Here is an 18,579-nt window from a genome sequence, read left to right as displayed (position 1 = left end):
TTCCGCTTTCAAGCATTCTGCTTTGTGAGGGAAAGGCAAGGTCAGAAGGTGCTCGCCCTTTCCACAGCAAGCACGCGGCACACGCGTGCCACACGCTGAACCTGCCTTGGTCGTAACTGGCTCCTTTGTTAAGGTCAGCGCCCCCCAAGACCACGTGCTGTGCAGACAGTGTTGGGATCTCGGGAACTGTGGGGTTCCACTTAGAAACTAGTGTCTGGCCCAGCAGCCTACACAGGAGAGTTTGCGGTTACCGCACAGAGACGGTTTCTGGGACAGAAACATCCTTTCTCACTCCTGCCGGAAGGCTGCTCACAGCTCCACTGAGGAAAGCCCTGCTTGATGGAAACTCAACTCTGCCATCATCTGCACCCCAGTGCGATGGCAGTCAAAGGCCAGGGAGAGCTATGCTTTGTTTTACAGAAATGTGCCTAGAAATGGTCGCCTTAAGTTATTTAACCCACTCCCTATTGCCAGGTTTTGAGTTTGTTTCTAGTCTTTTCCAACTGCAAACTGCACTGTAGTGACCATTCTCACAGCTACCTCTTTTCACACAAAAGTAATAATTTCCCTTTGGTAGATTTCTAAAAATAAATTGCTAGTTCAGAGAGATGACCAATTCCAAGGCTTCTGATCAGCTCTGCCCAATCACCGCCCGTGGTGAGGTGCCCCCGAGACTGTGCTTGCCATGTCCTGGGGCCACTGCCCTCTCCTGCCAGTGTTTTTGTCCCCAACTGAAAGGGCCTCTTGTTTCTCTTTTTCTTGGTCCTTTTTAGGATGTGTCATTTGTTCACTCCCCTTCGTGAGCTCCGTCGTGTTTTATTTCCTTCTCTGCGTTCTCAGGTTGCCTTTGGAGTGGAGTCTGTGGCTTTCTACCTGAGCAGAGCCCGGGAAGTGTTTTCGTGTGATGAAAGTATATGTCTGAAGTTCGTTATGAACTCGTCCCAGCTCCAGAGCTAGTGTGCATGCATGTCACTGGTCGTACAGATAATTGATGAGCAATTGGTGTCGTCTGAAGCAGTGACAGCCTGGGTGTGTCAGTGTCTCCAAAACGGTTCCACTGTGGCATCCTACAAATGGGCTGCGTCCTGGGAGCCATTGAGAAGTTGTACCTCCTTTACGGAGGGTTCTCTGGAATAGCAAATTAGGGAAAATGCATTCTGAGGCTCTGTATTTACAATAATAATTTACAGGCAAATAACTCACATTTCATCCTCAGTATTTTTCAGTGCTGTTCAAGCGTCTTGAATTACTCTGGTAGCTTTTCCAGAAAGACCCATGACTTCACCACATTTCTCGAGTTACGATGAAGGTAGAGTCTGGGGCCCTGAGTGAGCATCAGATGCTGGAAGCTGGGGCTGGGAGGGGCCAAGCACTGGGGACAGACTCCAGACACCTGCACCACCCTCTGGCCCCATGAGATACATTCTCAGACCTTCCCAAGAAGGATCTGTGGCTCCTCTCTGTGCTGTGAGGTGCAGGGGGCTTCCCTCTGGAATTCAGCCCATCTCTCCCTCCTTACTTTGGCTGGCTCCAGATGCCATTTAGAGGAAATGTTTGGCCCATTTCCCAGGTGCCAACTTTTCCCATGAGGAAGCTGTCAGTGCTTCCTGGTCAGGGAAATCTTTTGGGAGTGATTTGGTCAGTCACAGTCTGTTGGGGTGAGGTGGTGCATGGAGAGGACAGGATTTGGAACCAGGGGTCCCTGGATTAGAATCCCTGCTCCATGCCTCACTGGCTGTGTGACCCCAGGCTCGCGAATCTGCCTCTCTTGATCTGTTTCCTCATGAGTAAAGGGAAGTGACTTTGTACTCTGGAGTGGGCCTCACTCATTCATGTGCCAGGCATTGTGCTAGGTGCTAGGGCACACCCCAAGGCGCTCGGGAAGCAGAGGCTGCCGTCCCTGGCCTGGGGCCTCCCTGCAGTGATGGGAATGTAGCCCTGGTGCCCCCACACCCTGCCCTCCAGGCGCCGTGGTTTCCTTCTGCTCTCTCCTGGGAGGTGCACACCCCTCTGCACCCAGAGCCAAGGAGGGCAGGCAGCCCTGGGACCCTCTTCAGGGACCGCAGCCAGGGTCTGTGTTACCCACAGGTCCCCTGGATGTCAGCATGGCAGCCACAAACCTGGAGAACCAGCTGCACAGCGCACAGAAGAACCTCCTGTTCCTTCAGCGGGAGCATGCCAGCACACTCAAGGGGCTGCACTCCGAGATCAGGCGGCTGCAGCAGCACTGCACAGGTACATCGGGGAGCAGGCCTGGGCAGGCGGGGGGCAGCTATGGGGCACGGCAGAGCCCAGCGTCAGAATGTGCTAGGCCTGCCCTGCCCCCAGCTCCCATCGTCATTGCAGGAGTCCATCTGAATGCCTTATATCATCCTCATTGCATAATCAAGATGAACTAAGCATAAAGCTGCAAAGCCTTTTCTTGGCATACTGAGGATTTAAGAGATTAAAATACAATGGTTAGAATCTCCGATGTGTTTTGGAACTGATAACCAAGATATAGCCTGTGTGATACATAGAGCCAGCTGCTGGATTGTTTTGGATGGTTGGGATATGCTGTGGGGGAATGGGGAAGGGAGTTTGGGGGAACAGAGGGTGCCCTCTGACCCCAGGGAGTACAGTGGCCACTGATATTTTCTGCTGCTCTCATGCTCACCTCTCCTGCTACCAAACCCTGCTCTGTCTGGGTAGGACCCGCTGGCTAATCGTGGGAATCGGTTTTGCATTTTCAAAGCTGATGAAGATTTTGAAATGTACAGTAACAGAATTAATGTGTAACATTTCCCTTTTAGATTTAACATATGAGCTGACGGTCAAAAGTTCGGAACAGACAGGTAAGAACTCCTCCCCAGAAGTAAATGACAGTACGTTTCCCTTTGTGGTACGTGTTGGTGCCGTTTTCACTAGTCACACACTTAGAAGAAAATGCTCTTGCTAGGAAGAGTTATGCGGGTGGCCTGAGCTCTCTAAGGGAAGATGAGAAGGATGTTTGGATCCCTCCGTGTTGCAAGTGGTTATTAGTGGGCAAGGGGATGAGTGATTTTGTTTTCTTTTGAATGACACATATATTTGGAATGCCTATTATATGTTTTTCTGATTTTCCTACAATGAACATGTGTTCCTTGTGTAATCAGGACATAAAAATAGACGTGAGTTAAACCCAAAAGGAGGAGGAACAGCAGCAGCAGCGTTGGGCAGAACCGCCCCCGCTCCTCTGTGTCGCTGCCGCCTAGCATGGGCCTGGCACAGAGCAGCAGCTCGCTAAATGCTGGCGGGCGAGCGCTCACATTACTAGACAGCTCCCTGAGCATCCGGGGCTTTCTCTGGACTACAGCCCCAGAACCTTCCCCAAACCAGAATCCTCCAGGACCTCAGGAAACCCCAAAGGGCAGCTGCCTGCTGGCCGCCAGAGGAGACAGAAACCCAGACCTTCCCAGGGCCCTCTGTGCCTGCTGCAAAGAGCCTGCTCCCTAAAACAGGGTGGGGGTCTGGAAAGTGCTGAATCCATGTTTGTGCAGAGACACCTGTTGGAAATGGGTTTATCACGTCAGGAAGGCAATGGATGGCTCAGCAAGGCTAGTTTACTTTCTGCAGAAAGGGTGCAACTCGCCAGCAGTCTCGCCACGAGAGCACACTCCAACAAAGGAGACGAGGACATTTATAATCTTCATAACCTGATGCAATTGCCCTATGACTGTGTCCCGTTTCCATTGACCGGAATGGGACCTCACATCCTAAGCTTGACCCGACTGGCTAACAGCTTGAAACTTTCCTAAATAGGCAAAGGGGAAAGAGGGCAAAGAGAAGAGGAAGCTAGTCATGAGAGGGTCAGGAGAGTTCCCAAATAAGGAATAGCATGCACTATGGTCCAGGGCTCACCTAGCCATGTGCAGGCATGCCGGGGCAAGTCAGAGCAGCTGCACTGGAACATATAGAGAGATATACATAGAGCAAGGAAATGACAAGCTCTTTATGGTTTCAAGAAACTTTGAAGAAGAACTTCTCCATTCCCCACAATGCCTTTTTCTAAACAGGCCTCACAATGGCAGTTATTATTCATGAGAGTGTCCAGTTCCTTGTAAAAGACACAGACCATTTCCACCAAGCCTTAGCAGATTACCAAGCACTGATTTCTTTCCATTTGCATTGCTCATATTACAGCCTCCTGAGTGCGCCACTCGGGAGCCCAGACATCTTTCTGTCTGCATGTGGTAGGGAAGGTGCCGTGGGCTTCTTGGGGTGGTGGAACGGGAGCCTGTCCTCAGAAGTCTCCCTGTGGAGGGACACCAGGGACCTCCCCCGAAGCCCTGGGACTGGGAGCTGGGCCTGTGGGAATGCAGAGGAACAGGATTTCAACCTGACACTGGGGACCTCCAGCGTCCACACCTGTCAGCACTGAAGCCTTGGGAAAGGAGCTACCCGTGTCATGGAAGCCAGGGTCCTCGCTCCCTGTCCCTGCCTGGCCCAGGCTAATCTGAAGCAGCGTACTTTTGCCCTGTGGCCTCTCCAGTCAAGGTTCTCAACCCCGGGTCCCAAGGCCACCCGCCCACCCGCCCACCCACCTGATGTAGTGCTCCCAGCAGCAAGCAGCAGGGTCCTCACAGCAAGGGCTGTGTCTTAGGGAAGGCAGTTTCAAAAGCCTCTCAGGTGGTTCCAGTCGGGGCGTCACCCCTCCCAGTGGTGAAAATCATTGTTTTACATTAGTGCACCCAAAACTGCCCAATTCCAAGCAGTTTCGGAACCCAGGGTACAGCATAGACTCTTGGCTTCCCTCCCCTGGGGGCTGTGACCCCAGAAGTCTGGGCGGGCCCAGGGAGTGCGCAGGTTTAGAAGCGCTGCAGTGCCCTGACGCTTGGGCAGGCTCAGCAGTGCGGCGTTTGGAGACCAGCAGCAGTTGCTGCTGTCAGCTCAGTGTGCACCAAGCTTTCATGGGAAGACTGAAATTTCCAGAAAGGGGGTGTGTACAGAGGAGGAGGTGGAGTGGAGCTTTCGATAAAGAGCAAGAAATTGGCAAAACAGGAGGTGCTGATTCCCAGGAAGGACAGTCACCGAAGCAGCTCTCCAGAGCTGGGGATGGAGGAGCAGTCGCACCAGCTCCTTCCCACAGGACGGCCCACTCAAATCAGGGCCGGCAAACATCAGCCCGGAGCCAAGGCTGCACCCTGGAGGAGGAGGCAGCACAGCTAGATGACTCTCAAGGAAGGATGATAAGGAGGATGTCTATCCAGGAAGAGCTTCTCTCAGGATGCTGTGGCCAAAAGAACCAGAGTGGTGCTTAATGAGCCCCAGATTCGGGCCTCTGCTCTGACTCGGAGGGGCTGTGTGGCCTTGGGCAAGTTCTTTATCTCTGAACCTGCATCTTCATGTGACAGGTGCCCCACAAATCCAAGTCCCCAGTCTGACCACCAGGCCCTTCTACCTTTGTGGGCTGCCCCTCATAGGACATAAGCAAAGCCCAGGGACAGCCTTGTTCCCGAATGTTCCAAACGTCCATCAGCCTTTTGCAGCACTGCCTGGGGGAAGAAAAATCCCAGGATGGTCACAGCAGGCCAGGGATGTGGTTGAAGGTCTGAGGTTGCAGCCCTTCCTCGGAAGGAGCCCAAGGCCCACTGTCCACCCGAGTGTGGGCTGAAAGCAAAGGCCCTGCGACAGGCATGGGTTGTTGTCCCACAGGCCCTGGGGGAAAGACGGTGGGTACCAGGCCCAATGCCGTGCCCAGGTCAGCATTTCAGGTTGCAGGGGTTCAGCCCAGGTGGCTGGGCTCCTGGGTCTTACAGTGTCTACAGAGTCATGTGTGTGTGTCTCTGTCCCTCTCTTTACCTCTGAAACTGTGTTTTAGGATCCATTTTCCTTTTGGCAAAAAAAAAGAAACCTCATGAAAGGTAGTACTGCACGCATCCTTTTTAGGGAGGTCATTTGCTGATATTATACCTGCACATACACACACAGACACATGGTTTTTAAAAATAGAAACTGGCAATGGTTCAACTTAAATTTTTTCAACTGTATGGGGCAATACGCATTCAGTACACTCCTCGACTTACCATGGATATGTCCAGAGAAACCCATGGTAAGCTGAAAATATCGAAAACATACTTTTGACTTACGGTATTTTCAACTTACATTGGATTTTTTGGGACATGACCCCATGCTAAGTCGAGGAGCACCCATCACCTTCAGTGAGCTTGTAACATGCAAGTGCCCTGCACAAGACCAGTCCAGTCAGCTGTGGGCCCTCAAAAGCTCACAGTCTGGCGGCGGGACATGCTGCAGAGCTGCTGCTAGCTCAGGCAGGTGGGAAAATTCAAAGCGAGACAGACAGAAGCCCGGGAAAGACGTCCAGTGGCGTCCAGTGCCTAGGCAGGCCCTGGGTGGTGGAGTTGGTACAGGGAAACTGGGCGTGCAGGTCTGGAGTTAGGTCAAGGACAGAGGGTACAATAGAGACAGAACAAGAGGTGGCGGCTTGGGGAGAGTGATGGAAGCTTTACGTGGGAGCAGATAACATTCGGGACAGATTGAGGAACTGGAAGGCATCTGGCAGTTTGGGTTTTATTAGGCAGTGAGGAAGCATTTTGAACAGAGGACAAGGATATTTAGGGGGTGACCAAGCTTCCTAAATACAGGATGGGCTGAAACGAAGACCAGAGAGGAGGCGGGACCAAGGCCGGCTGGAGGAGCAGGGAGGGGACAGCACTGAGCAGCCAGCAGAAAGGCACAGTCAGGGAGGGGAGGCCAGGGATGGCGACTGCATCCAGTCTCCCTGGGACAGTCAAGATGTGGGAAGCAGAGCAGCTATCTGGATTTGAGGGTGTGTCTGATGGACACTCACTTGGAGAAGTGGTGCTCAGGAGACACTGAATCGGGAGCTGACACTCAAGTTGAATTCCAGACCAGCAAGGAAGAGTCTAGAAAGAACTTCCCAGGGGCCAGGCAAGGAGGATGGCCAGCCAGCCAGCGTTAGGAGGAGTAGGGTGGTGACCCAGGGTTTAGAGTCAAGGGTGCTATGTGAGGTGACCAGGGACTGCAGGTCACCAGAGGAGCAGGAGAACGAGGCGACTGGTGTTTGCTGAAGGACTTGGTGAGGGCAGGCACCCAGGGACAGCAAAAGGAGGCAGAGGCCCGAAGTGTTAGAGCAGGGGCAGCGAGGGACCAAGGGCAAGATCCACAGAGGCGAGACAGCTTTCTCTCTGAGCAGGAAGTGGGAAAGAGTGTGTGTGTGTGTGTGTGTGTGTGTGTGTGTGTGTGTGTGTGTGTGTGTGTGTGTGTGTGTGTGTGTGTGAGAGAGAGAGAGACGGGGGTAGGGGGGTGAGAGAGGAGGACAGCGGCAGAGCAAAGGTGACAGCCCCACACCTCTTCTCCTCTAAACATCAGAATTTTAATTCAATAGACATAGATAATTCTTTTTACATTTGAGTTTCAAAACAGTACTTTGAATGTAGCAGGCATTTCATAAGTGCCATCTGAGCAGACAGAGGGATTTGCAGCCAGTTTAATCCTAAGTGTTTGCTGAGGTCTAATACTCTGCAATTGCCTGTTTTAACTTCAGCGTCTTTAAGGTTCAGAGACATTCTTTTATGCAGTAAGCCAGAGAACTAAGAGCCGGAAAGGGCCTCTGAGATGCCCTGATCTCCCCACCTCGGGGAGGGGAGGGGTCTTTCCAGAGCCCCCACAGCCCTGCCTTCTGCATGGCCCCCACAGCCTAGACAGGGCCCCCCACCAGACAGGTCCGCCTGCCCCATAGGCCTCACCACTCGGCCTCAGTCTAATGAGTTCTTCACCTGCTTCCTTGGCTGGTTCTTGTAGGAGACGGGACTTCTAGAAGCAGTGAATTAAAGAAAAGATGTGAAGAGCTGGAAGCCCAACTGAAAGTGAAAGAGAACGAAAATGCTGAGTTGTTGAAAGAACTGGAGCAGAAGAACGCGATGATCACAGTGCTGGAGAACACCATCAAGGAGCGGGAGAAGAAGTACCTGGAGGAGCTGAAGGCCAAGAGTCACAAGCTGACCCTGCTGTCTAGCGAGCTGGAGCAGCGGGCCAGCACCATCGCCTACCTGACCTCCCAGCTGCACGCCGCCAAGAAGAAGCTCATGAGCTCCAGTGGGACCTCAGATGCCAGCCCGTCAGGGAGCCCCGTGCTGGCCAGCTACAAGCCAGCGCCCCCCAAAGACAAGCTACCCGAAACGCCTCGCCGCCGCATGAAAAAGAGCCTCTCAGCCCCCTTGCACCCAGAATTTGAAGAGGTCTACAGATTCGGGGCAGAGAGCAGGAAACTCCTTTTGCGGGAACCAGTGGATGCTATGCCCGACCCCACCCCATTTCTGCTGGCTAGGGAGTCCACCGAGGTCCACCTCATCAAAGAGAGGCCCCTCGTCATCCCCCCCATCGCCTCCGACCGAAGCAGCGAGCAGCACAGCCCGGCCCGCGAAAAGCCGCACAAGGCCCATGTCGGGGTGGCGCATCGGATCCACCACGCCACCCCGCCTCAGGCCCAGCCCGAGGTGAAGACGCTGGCGGTCGACCAGGTGAACGGAGGAAAGGTGGTGAGGAAGCACTCAGGGACGGACAGAACTGTGTGAAGCCCGCCGGGCCCCACCCCGCGCTGTCCATGCACTGTGAGCACCACTGGGAAATCTCAGCCACACCTTTTCTGTTTAGTTCCCATGCATGCCAAACACTTCACACCTACCGGCCCGTTCTCCTTCTGCTTCTCTTGCCTTCTTCACACCAAAACATGATCGTGTCCCTGCTGCAGAATACGTATTTCCTAACTGCTGTGGCCAAACGCCTGTGTGCCGAATCGCTTGCTTCGGATCCCGCTCCGTGTAACCTAAGTGCGCTGCGGGCAAAGCCCAGGCCACGGCTGCATCACTACTGATGTTCACGATGCCACACAGTCACACACCTAGTTAATTCTCAAGTCGGAGCAACACACACCAACCTTGACCTTATCCTCAGGCTCCAGGGCAGCCTGGCCGAGCAGCCCCTGCACCCTCCTGGAGACCCTTGTCACCTCCCGAGCTCCTCCTGGAGACCCCTGTCACCTCCCGAGCTCCTCCTGGAGACCCCTGTCACCTCCTGACCAACCTTTCCCAGGGCGGCACCGATCACCGAGCAGCCGTGCGTGTATCTCAAGGAACTAAATAAGATGACGCTACTCCTCATAGCACCACAACCTGAATGTGTGCTCATACTTTTTTGTTAGTTTTATCCAAAATGTTTAAGATCCCAACAAACTTTATTTTCTAAACCTGCCTTCCTTCTGTTTTGTGTCTTTTATTAAACACCTGAAGGTGGGCTAGGAGACTGCAGGAGGGAGAGCAATCACAGGTCCCAGAAGCAACTCCTGCCTCCTCCTGGCCCAGAGCTAGTCCTTAGAATGTGCTGCGCTCCTGAGCTTCTGTGGGAAGCTGCTTTTGCCTCTGATGGCCTCTGCCTACTGTGCTGCCCGTGCTAGCCCCTCTCCTCCCTCGTGGAGTGAAGCCACCCCTCACCTCCAGGTGGCCAGCCAGGGCTCCAGGCCAGCCTCGTGGGGCACAGAGGGAAGGGGTGCCCAGTGACCACTGGTCCTGGAGGTTCTGTGTCCTCACCTGACCCCACACAGACCCAGGCAGGCTGGGGGTAGAAGCTCATGCAGGAACTAAACACTAAGCTCAACAACCTCACAGTTGCCGTAGCAGGTCAGAGCCAAAGAAGCTAGGGCCAGAGAGTTCTGGAAGGGGGAGAAGTGGCTCCAGGTGACTGGCCACTTCTGCTCTGTGCCCAACATCATCAGCCCTTCTTGCCAAAAAGGAGCATCTGCTGAAACAGACCTGGATCGTCGAAAACACACCTTTGGAAATTACATTAGGATTCTCACTTGTGCCAGTGCTATCTATGTATGCCAGACACTTTTGCCTAATCAAGTGTTTTCTCTGAGAAGGAAAAGAAAACTCCACACGTCTTAAAATACTCTCCAATATTTACTTTTTGATTATATAAATTCCTTTTAAAAAGTAGTATTAAAAACAAAACCATTCAGGTTAATTTGTATGGAAAGAGATTTAAATGGCTGATTTCAAATGAAAAATCAGTGTCAGTCCCCCTCCTGCCTCTTGAGAGGCCCCAAGAAATGACAGCAGACCCGATCACTCTTCCTGACAACCCCAGGCTCCGAATTCATTAAGCAGTTTTCTTCACCCAAAGGTTAATCAGAATTCAGGGTGAGGCATACTCCTTGCAGCACCCAGTGAGAAATGTGCCTTGTGGTAAAGAGATCAGCTTCAAAAACCAAGCCGACTCCCATGGCGTTCCTTCTCATGGAGGTGGTGTAGACAGGGGTCCGGAAGGTATTCTGCAAGGGAAAGGCAGGTGAGACGCCCCCGCGGAGAGAGGGTGCAGAGGGATAAAGGCAAAGGTGCAGTTTAAGTCTACACAGGCAGGGGACCGTGTGCAAGACTGCACCTAGAACACACACGAGGCTGGGGCTGCTCAGGGCCACCCTCCGCCAGCTTCACGGGGACCTGGCTTCACACTGACACACTGGTTAAAAGTGGGTCCCAGCCCAGGCAGAGCAGAAGGCATCTGCTGTCCACACCAGAGGGAACCACTTTATGACTCAGGCAATGTCTGCAGCATTTTGCAAGGGAGGGAGTCTCCCCTTGGTTAGTCTAGACCACAGGATCACAGCTTGAGCCTGACACCTCTGGAGGGATCGGCATCCACACACACGTGCAGCCGCGCCTTTCCCAGGAAGCAGCTATCCGTAGCTTTTATCACGGCTCCAAGACTCTCCCCAGCCCATAAAGCTTAGGCACCCCTGTTTTAAAAAGTAGGACTGTTGGAAACCACCTCAGCCATAACTACAGTCAGAAGAGGAAGGGCCCTGGTGTCAGGAGGGGCTGGGACCTTCACCTGCAGCTTGAGGCGATGGGCTTCAATGGGGATGATCTTCAGGATCGGCAGGTCCACAACCAGCACCTTGGGTTTGCTCTTGATAAGACATCCTTTTTCTTTATCCCAGTCAGCACCTTCCAGGTACAGTCCTGAGACAAAGCATCCTAGGGACACAAGGCAGAGACTGGATACAACCGGAGCATGCACAGCCTGCCATGGAGTGGCTCTATCAGGCGCGCACACAGCGACACACAGGCCACTGGCTGGCCTCCTCCCCAGCGTATTGGGGACAGCCCAGGCCCTTCTCCAGCACTTCTGTCCCGCCCACCTTCCCTCTGTGGAGGAGCAGCCCCGACAGGAGACCCCGTGGCCCTCCTCCATGACCCAGAGAAGTGGGTGCAGGGTGCTGGCCTCTCCCCCAGGAATGAGGCAGCAAGGCCCACGGACTTAGACCACCCTGGGCCCCCAGGCTAGAAAGATGCATGGCCCCAGAGTCAGAATGGGCACCGTGGCAACCCCAGCTACCCTGTGAGCCAAAGTGGCTGGGGAGCAGGAAGTCGAAGCCTCACAGAGAAAGTGGTCTCCGGGGAGGAGGACCCAGCAGACGTGCAAAGAGAAGAGAGGAGCACACTCCTGTGGCCCCAGAGAGAGTGGTGGCCTGGACACCTGCCACCTCCCCTGCCACTGAGACCCGGAGAGTCCCTGCATCTTTACCATAAGTCCCCAGTCCTTAAGCCGTCTCAAAAGAGCTCTTGTTCCCTGCAGTTAAATGAACTCTAAGACAACATGGCCCCGGGAAAACAGCAGTTTCCAGCTCTCATTTGCACAGTCAGTAACCAATGTCTAAGGGACCTGAAGTTCTGGCATAATCAAAGAGTTCCAACCAAGTTAGTCCATGCTGCTCTGTGGCTCCCATGCCCCTGGCCCCGTCAGGGGTTACAGGAAAGCCACCTGATGGTTTTTGCAAGAGCTAATTCTGACCTAGGAGCCCACTTGCCATGAGCTAGCAGAGTGAACATGGTTCAGGTCTCCCCTGCCATAGACCCCAGGTCTCAATGGAGAAAGTGGAAGAGAAACTTCCGTATCCACCTTCAGAGTTGTTAAGACATGGGCAGTGCACAGATACAGGAAATATTTGCAGCAGGCTGGCTTTCAAACATGGCCTGGCCCATTCAGGCCCATGCTATGCCTGTCCCTTTGAGTTGGAGGTGGCTCAGGGAGAGAAATCCTAAGTGAGAGGCTGTGGATCCCTAATGAGCTGACGGTACCTTGTCCCGCCCGCTCATTCACTTCATCTGCATCCTGGAACTTGGTCACTTGTGTGAACAAGGTGGAGCGGTCCAGTGGCCAGCCGTTCTTCCGGCAGGTGGCCTGCACCAGCGCCGTGAGGTAGGACTCAGGGATGTGTAGCCCCGAGAGCCACATCACACTGGGCTCACTCTCGGTCACCTGGAGAGAAGACAGGGCAAGTGCTGGGAGCCTGGGGCTGCCATCCAATGCCAGGTCAAAGCTGGCCTGGAAGTTTAGTTTATGATAAAAGACGTATTTCACCTACGTGGCAAAAGATGGCGTTGGCACAACTGGCCGCCAGTCTGAGAAAAACAATCTGGACTGCCACATTCCAGGTAGGTCAAAGATTTAGATATAAAAATAAAACCACAAAAGTACTGGGCCACATCTCCAATGAATGCTTTCATATCGTGGAGTAGGAAATACAAAGCCCAGGATAAAAAAGAAAAGCCTTGTAGGTTTGACTACGGAAAAATGTAAAGCTTTTCTGTGGAAAAAATACTGTAAGCAAAGTCAAGACTTATGACAAGCTGGGAGAAATATCTGCAACACTGGCAGACCAAGGGCTAATTTCTTTGATTTGCAAAGTGCTCTTAAACATCAGTGAGAAAGATGGAGACCTCACTAAAAATGAAATCCAGATACAAAAAGACAATTCACAGAAAAACAAACACAAAATGTCTGTAAAGCATGCAAAATACGCTCAGACTCACCATAATTAAAGACATGCAAAACAATGAGATATTATTTTCACCTATCAGAGAGACAGTGATCCAAAATGTTAAGAACGCAGTGTTGCAGCGGGGTGAGGAAAGAAGCACTCTCATAGACTGTGGTTTCAGCCTTTCTAAGAACCATCCAACAAGAGCTATCAAAATTTAAAATGCACACGCTCTTTGATCCAACTCTTCCACTGTCAGAATTTACCCATGGAATATACCCCTATGCATATTCATAGACATGTGCACCAGAATGTTATTTGTATTAGCAAAAAAAAAATATATATATATATGGTAACCACCGAAATGTAGGCAGTTACCATATTTTTAGGATACAGAAGGAGGAGAAAGGATATGAAACATTTGTACAATGGCATACTCTAAAAAAGAACGAGCTAGCTGTGTACTAATATGGAACAAGTGCCAAGATAATATGCTTAGATAAAATAATCGGGTATGTATAGTATGCTTCAAAGTCTTCAAAAGAAAAGGAAAAACAAAAGATACAGATAGGCTTGTAAGAATCTCAGACCATTTCCAGAGCACCCAATAAACTTTAACAGAGGTTACTGCTGGGAAATGGAAAGAGGGGATTGGGAGGTGGTTTGAGGAAGTCTAGGTTGACACCTGAATCGGCAGAGAGGAGGTAGTGACGTGCCACTTACCCACAACACGTACTGGCTGAACCGCCGCAGGAAGTAGACCATCCAGTTTCCAAGGGACTTTAAGGTGTCAGGAGCAAGCCTTCTCCAGATATTAGGGATGTGCCCGATAAAAAGAGACCTGGCCACATCATCTAACTCATTGCTCATTCCAACTTCTCCAGCCAAGGCCTATTTAGAATCAAGAGCAATCGGGCAGGACTCTGTCAGAACCCCAGGTGCCACGTATCTAGGCAGTAATCTGCACATGAGAGACAGGCTCACCCTTTGAAGTTCAGCCAAAGACTTGGTCATCCGGACCACAAGCTTGTTGAAGCGTTCCAGCTCCTGCAGGAGCACCACCGAAGTGGGGGAGATTCCTGTTCCGAGGCGCTTCCTCACCTGGTCCAAGTCAAAGACTTTGGGCATCTTGTTTTCTATGTCTTTGGCCACTTGGCCAATATAATCATCGCGGCTGATACCACTGCTGGATTCCCCTAAAACCAGGACACTTTTCAGAGAAAGCAAGGCATCTATGTGCAGAACCGGAGCCTCCTGAGCCTTCCAGTTCTGGGAAAGGCATCAGCAACGTGGGAGGGCTACAAGAAGCAATTGTAAAACCCCAATCAAACTAATGAAGTCCTCCTGAGTAGAGTTTACCTGTCTGAGGCTGCAGCTCCAGCAGGTGAGCCCACATGTCTCGAGCTGCCTGCGTGTAATAGCCAATCTCAGCGTTGGGGTGGAGACCAAACACTTCTGGCGTGTTGGCAAGTGGGAGGGCCTCGATGGCTTCTGCAATCACAGAGAACAACGGAGGTGGCACTGTCCAGCCACCTGTGCTTTCTCAGGGCCCACAGCCTCAAAATCCCCAGACATGCAAGACTAATTTCCATTGTTTAGAGGGTGACTTTTTTTTTTTGAGACAGGGTCTTAGTCACCCAGGCTGAAGTGCACTGACATGGTCATTGATCACTACAGCCTCGACCTCCTGGGCTCAAGCATTTCTCCCATCTCAGCCTCCCAAGTAGCTGGTACTACCGGTGTTCACCATCACACTCAGCTAATATTTTTATTTTTTGTTTTTTTTTTGTTTTTTGTTTTTGTTTTGATTTTTTGTTTATTTTTTGTAGAGATGCGATCTTGCTTGGTTGCCCAGGCTGGTCTTGAACTTCTGGGCTCAAGTGGTCTGCCCTTCTTGGCCTTCCAAAGAAGGGATTACAGGTGCGAGCCACCATGACCGGCCAATGACATGTTTTTAATGTAAAAATTCTACACTACCACACCCAGTCCAGCCGTATGTTCATCTTTTATGAAAATGGCTCAGTGAGCTTCACTATGGCTATTCTGCCCTTCCAGGTGGAAACTGATTTATTTACCATCATTCCAGGATGGGAAATATGAACTCTATCAGTCAGCTCTGCAGCCAGGAAGCATCTGCCGAGCCACCTAACAGGCTTAACAGACCACACCTGACCAGCCGAGCAGCCCCCACCAGGAGAGGAGCCAGTTGAAATGTATGGTCTCCCTTAGAAAAAGCCTTGAAAATATCTTTTCATGTCTGAGAAATCTCACCAACAAATTTCTCCTTTTCATCACCAACAGGGATTTTGTAGTCCACTTCCTTGTTCCGGAAGAAGTGGAATGGCTGGAAAGTATCAAAAATGAAGTCCCCCAGGTACTCATCCATGTAAATGGTCAGGATGCGGCGATCAAAGCTGTCAATGGCCCGTCCTCCATACATGACCTGAAATTAGAGGGCCTGAGAGCCAGCCAGGAGCTCAGAACCTACTGTGTGCACCCTGGGGGCCTGGGGCCAGAGGCTCGCCCAGGGTCAAGAGACTCCAGCAGCCTGGCTGCTGCAAGGCTCGAACCTATTGACTTGCATAAGCTTTCGGGCCACTGTTCACACAATTGATCCGTGGCTTTGCTGGCTTGCCAAGGGATAGGGCCCAAAGCAATAAGAAGCCCTCAGGAAGTATTGGGAGCTCCTGTGCAGCAGGCAAAGTCCCCCAAACACATCAAACAGCCAAAGAAGCCAGCAGCTGCTTCTGTCTTTGGAATTGATGTCACTGCCTGAGCTGTGTGCAGACCACTGGGGACGCTTCCTGTGAGCTCTGTATACAGCGACAGCCAAGGCAAGGGGCTAGAGGATGCCTCACCTGGATCCCCAGCCATGGATCCAGCTCAGGGAACCTCTGTGTGAACAGAGCTCACTTAGGACAAGGAACAACCAGGTGAGAGCAGAGAGAATGTCACAGAAACCCAAGGGGAACAGGAGCAGAAGAGGCTGGCTCTGAGGGCTCAGAGGAAAATAGGGGCACAAGGCCAAAGCTCTGTAGCCCCAGAGACACCTGCAGAAGGATCCCCGGTTACCCCTACCTCTCCAATTAGGTACTTGAGGCTGCCCCACGGGATCCTCGGGTCCCGTTGCTGGAAGGCTTTCGTTAAGTACGTGTTCAGAATTTCCATGCAGACCTTGAAAGAAGAGAACACGCTCAGTTATGCTGAAACCCACCAAGCTGTTCACATTCTGATACTTTTCTGAAAAGGCTGTTGGGAACGGTGCAATCCTGCTGTGGTTGAACCTGGAGGAAAGTCAGGAGGAAGTGGGCCGCCTAAGGAAGCCATTTCCAAGGAGAAGCAGCCGCTGTCACCTGGAAGTCAGACTCATTGAAGTCATAGTACACGTTCCAGCCAATCTTCCCAAACTTTCTTCTTTCCTGCACCACAGCATGGAAGAACGCCAGCACGTAGACCAGAGGCTTGAAGGCAGGGTGCGGGCACTGGTCCAGCATTTCGTGAGAGATCTTGAAGTAAGTTGCCCTCATGTTGAGTTTCAGCCCATTGGGTGGCTCGGTGACAACCTTCAGAAGAGAAGAAAACACACAGTGATGGAGACCGCAGGCCCACAAGCTTGGAAGAGTGTGCACAATGCAGGCACTGCGCTTTCCTTCTTCTCTATGGAGCCATCTGTCTGAGACCTCCAATAGCTAGAGTCTCTTGTCCAGGGCCCAGGCTGAGAAGTTAAAGAACTAGATGTTCTGGCTCTCAGGGTCAAGGGTCAAGAGTCTTTGACCTTCCTCTGAACCATGAGATCCTTTACTATATATAAAATGAAAGTAAAATCTTCCCTCCACCTCCCCAGAGAGAGAGAGAGAGAGACAGAGAATGACAAAACCATTCCAAAAGAATTTCCTGGAGAATAAATTAAATGGGGCGTGTAAACCACCCGAAACTTCTGCAGTCAGCACTAGAGAACTGCAAGCTGTGGGGGGGGCCCATGAAGTTTATGAAAAGTAGCGTAGATATTGTTAGGGACACATGCAGAATTGGTAGAGACAGGCCTGGGAGTCACAAACACCCAACCCAGGACAGCGGCTCCCTCTAAAGAGAGGTGGGGTTGAGAAGGGTTTCAACCGCAAGGTTTTGCCTGCAGCCTAAGGTTTATTTCTGCACAGACACAAGCACACCCCGGCCCCAGAGCAGCATGCGGGTGTTCTGAGAAGCTGCGTGCTGGCATGTTGATGTCCGTCCTGAAGCCAGACCTTTAGGGACTTCTGCAGAATCCCAATGGGGAACCCCTTGGTGGGGTCCGTGGTGAGCCACAGGCGGAAGTCTGGGTGGGGCTTGGTGATCCTCTCTAGGGACTTCTCCAGATCTTTCAGCCACTTGACCAGGAGGTGGCAGTTCTGCAGCATCAGCCACTGCCCCCGAGCCACTGCCGTCTCCAGCAGCTGCAGGGCCACCTGCCCGGGGGAGAGGGAAGGGGAGAGGGGTTGGCATCCAAACCCAACCCCGTGCTTTCCAGAGACCCACTCCACACCCACAGAAGGGCGATGGCAGCTCCAGCAGAAGCCAAAAGAAAGCTGAGGATCCAGGAGCTACAGGGGGAGCCTTCAAATAAATCATCTTTGAGAAACCCCGTGAGCCCCGTGGGTGCACTGAGCTGGTCACACACAGCCTGGAAGATGGGTGAGCATTTTGCACTCATCTGCCTCCCTGGCCCTAGAAGTCCCAGCTCCTCCCACACAGTCGCTCCTGTCCCCTGAGAACTCCTGAGCAGGGCTGCAAGAGACCAGCTAAAGCCCACCAGGAAGTAGGGACTGTCCTGGCCACTGTAAGATCTTCAGGGCCCTAGGCCTGGAAAACAATCACCATGTCACCTCCCAAATGTAATTCAAAGCACAAACAAGCTAAACACCCAAATCAAGCCTTGGTTTCTGAAATGGCTTAAAACACATGAGTGCTGACATTACAATAGCTTCTTTCAGTGTTGTGGTTGAGAAAGCTGGCCCACCTTGCTGGTGCCCATGGTTTGCCTCCTGGGCCATCCAGCATGGGTATCGCCATCCTCATCTCACCCAGGGGCTTCCAGCAGCAGAGGGGCTTATCCAAAACCTCACCGTTCATAGCAAAGTCAGGACTGGCAGCTCCCTCTGACCCCCACACGCATGCCTGCTACCATCACACTTACTGACGCACAGGCTTTTCCTGCAAGCTTTGTCCCACATTGTACTGAACTTGTGTAGCAAGTTCTAGCAGGGAGCACTGTAATGCAGAGAGGCAAGACCTCAGCAAAGAAAGCTCACTGGCTCAGAAAGGTGGGAGGATTTGCACCACAGTTCTGTCCTGAATGGTCCTGGGCTCAGCCTCTCTCGACCCACTCCCTTGGCCATGCAACTGGGGCCATAATAATCCTGATCCACAATGAGACTGTTCAGGGACTAAGGAAGGTAAAGACTGTGTGTGAAAGGGCTTTGAAAACAGCACAGCCTGGGCATCGTGGTTCATGCCTGTGATCCCAACACTTTGGGAGGCCGAAGTGGGAGGATCACTTGAGCCCAGGAGTTCAAGACCAGCCAGGGCAACATGGTGACGTGTTTGTATTTTTCTCTACATAAAATACAAAAAACATTAGCCAGGCATGGTGACGCGTGCCTGTAGTCCCAGCTGCTACTGGGGAAGCTGAGGCAGGATGATCACTTCACAATCAGGAGGTCGAGGCTGCAGTGAGCTATGTTCACACCACTGCACTCCAGCCTGGGTGACAGAGCAAG

The 18,579-nt window shown here is 52.2% G+C and overlaps 2 protein-coding genes across 5 annotated transcripts in view; one reads left to right on the top strand and one right to left on the bottom strand.

The window, feature by feature from the left end:
* Positions 1-9,251, top strand: part of CCDC92 (coiled-coil domain containing 92) — a 34,985-nt gene extending 25,734 nt beyond the window's left edge. For 3 of the 4 annotated variants that reach the window (XM_054443988.2, XM_054443991.2, XM_054443990.2), the window contains 4 exons: positions 1,217-1,309; positions 2,089-2,235; positions 2,793-2,834; positions 7,804-9,251. In XM_054443988.2, the coding sequence (XP_054299963.1) occupies positions 1,276-1,309; positions 2,089-2,235; positions 2,793-2,834; positions 7,804-8,576 (996 nt within the window). In that variant the 5' untranslated portion in view covers positions 1,217-1,275 and the 3' untranslated portion in view covers positions 8,577-9,251. The remainder of the gene's footprint in view (positions 1-1,216; positions 1,310-2,088; positions 2,236-2,792; positions 2,835-7,803) is intronic. The other variant, XM_054443993.2, reaches the window with a different exon arrangement.
* A 697-nt stretch (positions 9,252-9,948) lies between these two features.
* Positions 9,949-18,579, bottom strand: part of DNAH10 (dynein axonemal heavy chain 10) — a 168,315-nt gene continuing 159,684 nt past the window's right edge. Inside the window, exons 70-79 of the mRNA XM_054443987.2 lie at positions 17,068-17,268; positions 16,177-16,386; positions 15,902-15,997; positions 15,095-15,266; positions 14,183-14,314; positions 13,808-14,019; positions 13,547-13,714; positions 12,141-12,321; positions 10,891-11,036; positions 9,949-10,330 (exon numbers count right to left, since the gene is read on the bottom strand). Of these exons, the coding sequence (XP_054299962.1) occupies positions 10,184-10,330; positions 10,891-11,036; positions 12,141-12,321; positions 13,547-13,714; positions 13,808-14,019; positions 14,183-14,314; positions 15,095-15,266; positions 15,902-15,997; positions 16,177-16,386; positions 17,068-17,268 (1,665 nt within the window). The 3' untranslated portion in view covers positions 9,949-10,183. The remainder of the gene's footprint in view (positions 10,331-10,890; positions 11,037-12,140; positions 12,322-13,546; positions 13,715-13,807; positions 14,020-14,182; positions 14,315-15,094; positions 15,267-15,901; positions 15,998-16,176; positions 16,387-17,067; positions 17,269-18,579) is intronic.

Source organism: Pongo pygmaeus, chromosome 10 (genome assembly GCF_028885625.2).
Source record: "Pongo pygmaeus isolate AG05252 chromosome 10, NHGRI_mPonPyg2-v2.0_pri, whole genome shotgun sequence".
NCBI classification, from domain to species: domain Eukaryota; kingdom Metazoa; phylum Chordata; class Mammalia; order Primates; family Hominidae; genus Pongo; species Pongo pygmaeus.
The sequence above is the reverse complement of the archived record's forward strand: the minus strand, read 5'-3'. Positions and strand labels throughout refer to the sequence as shown.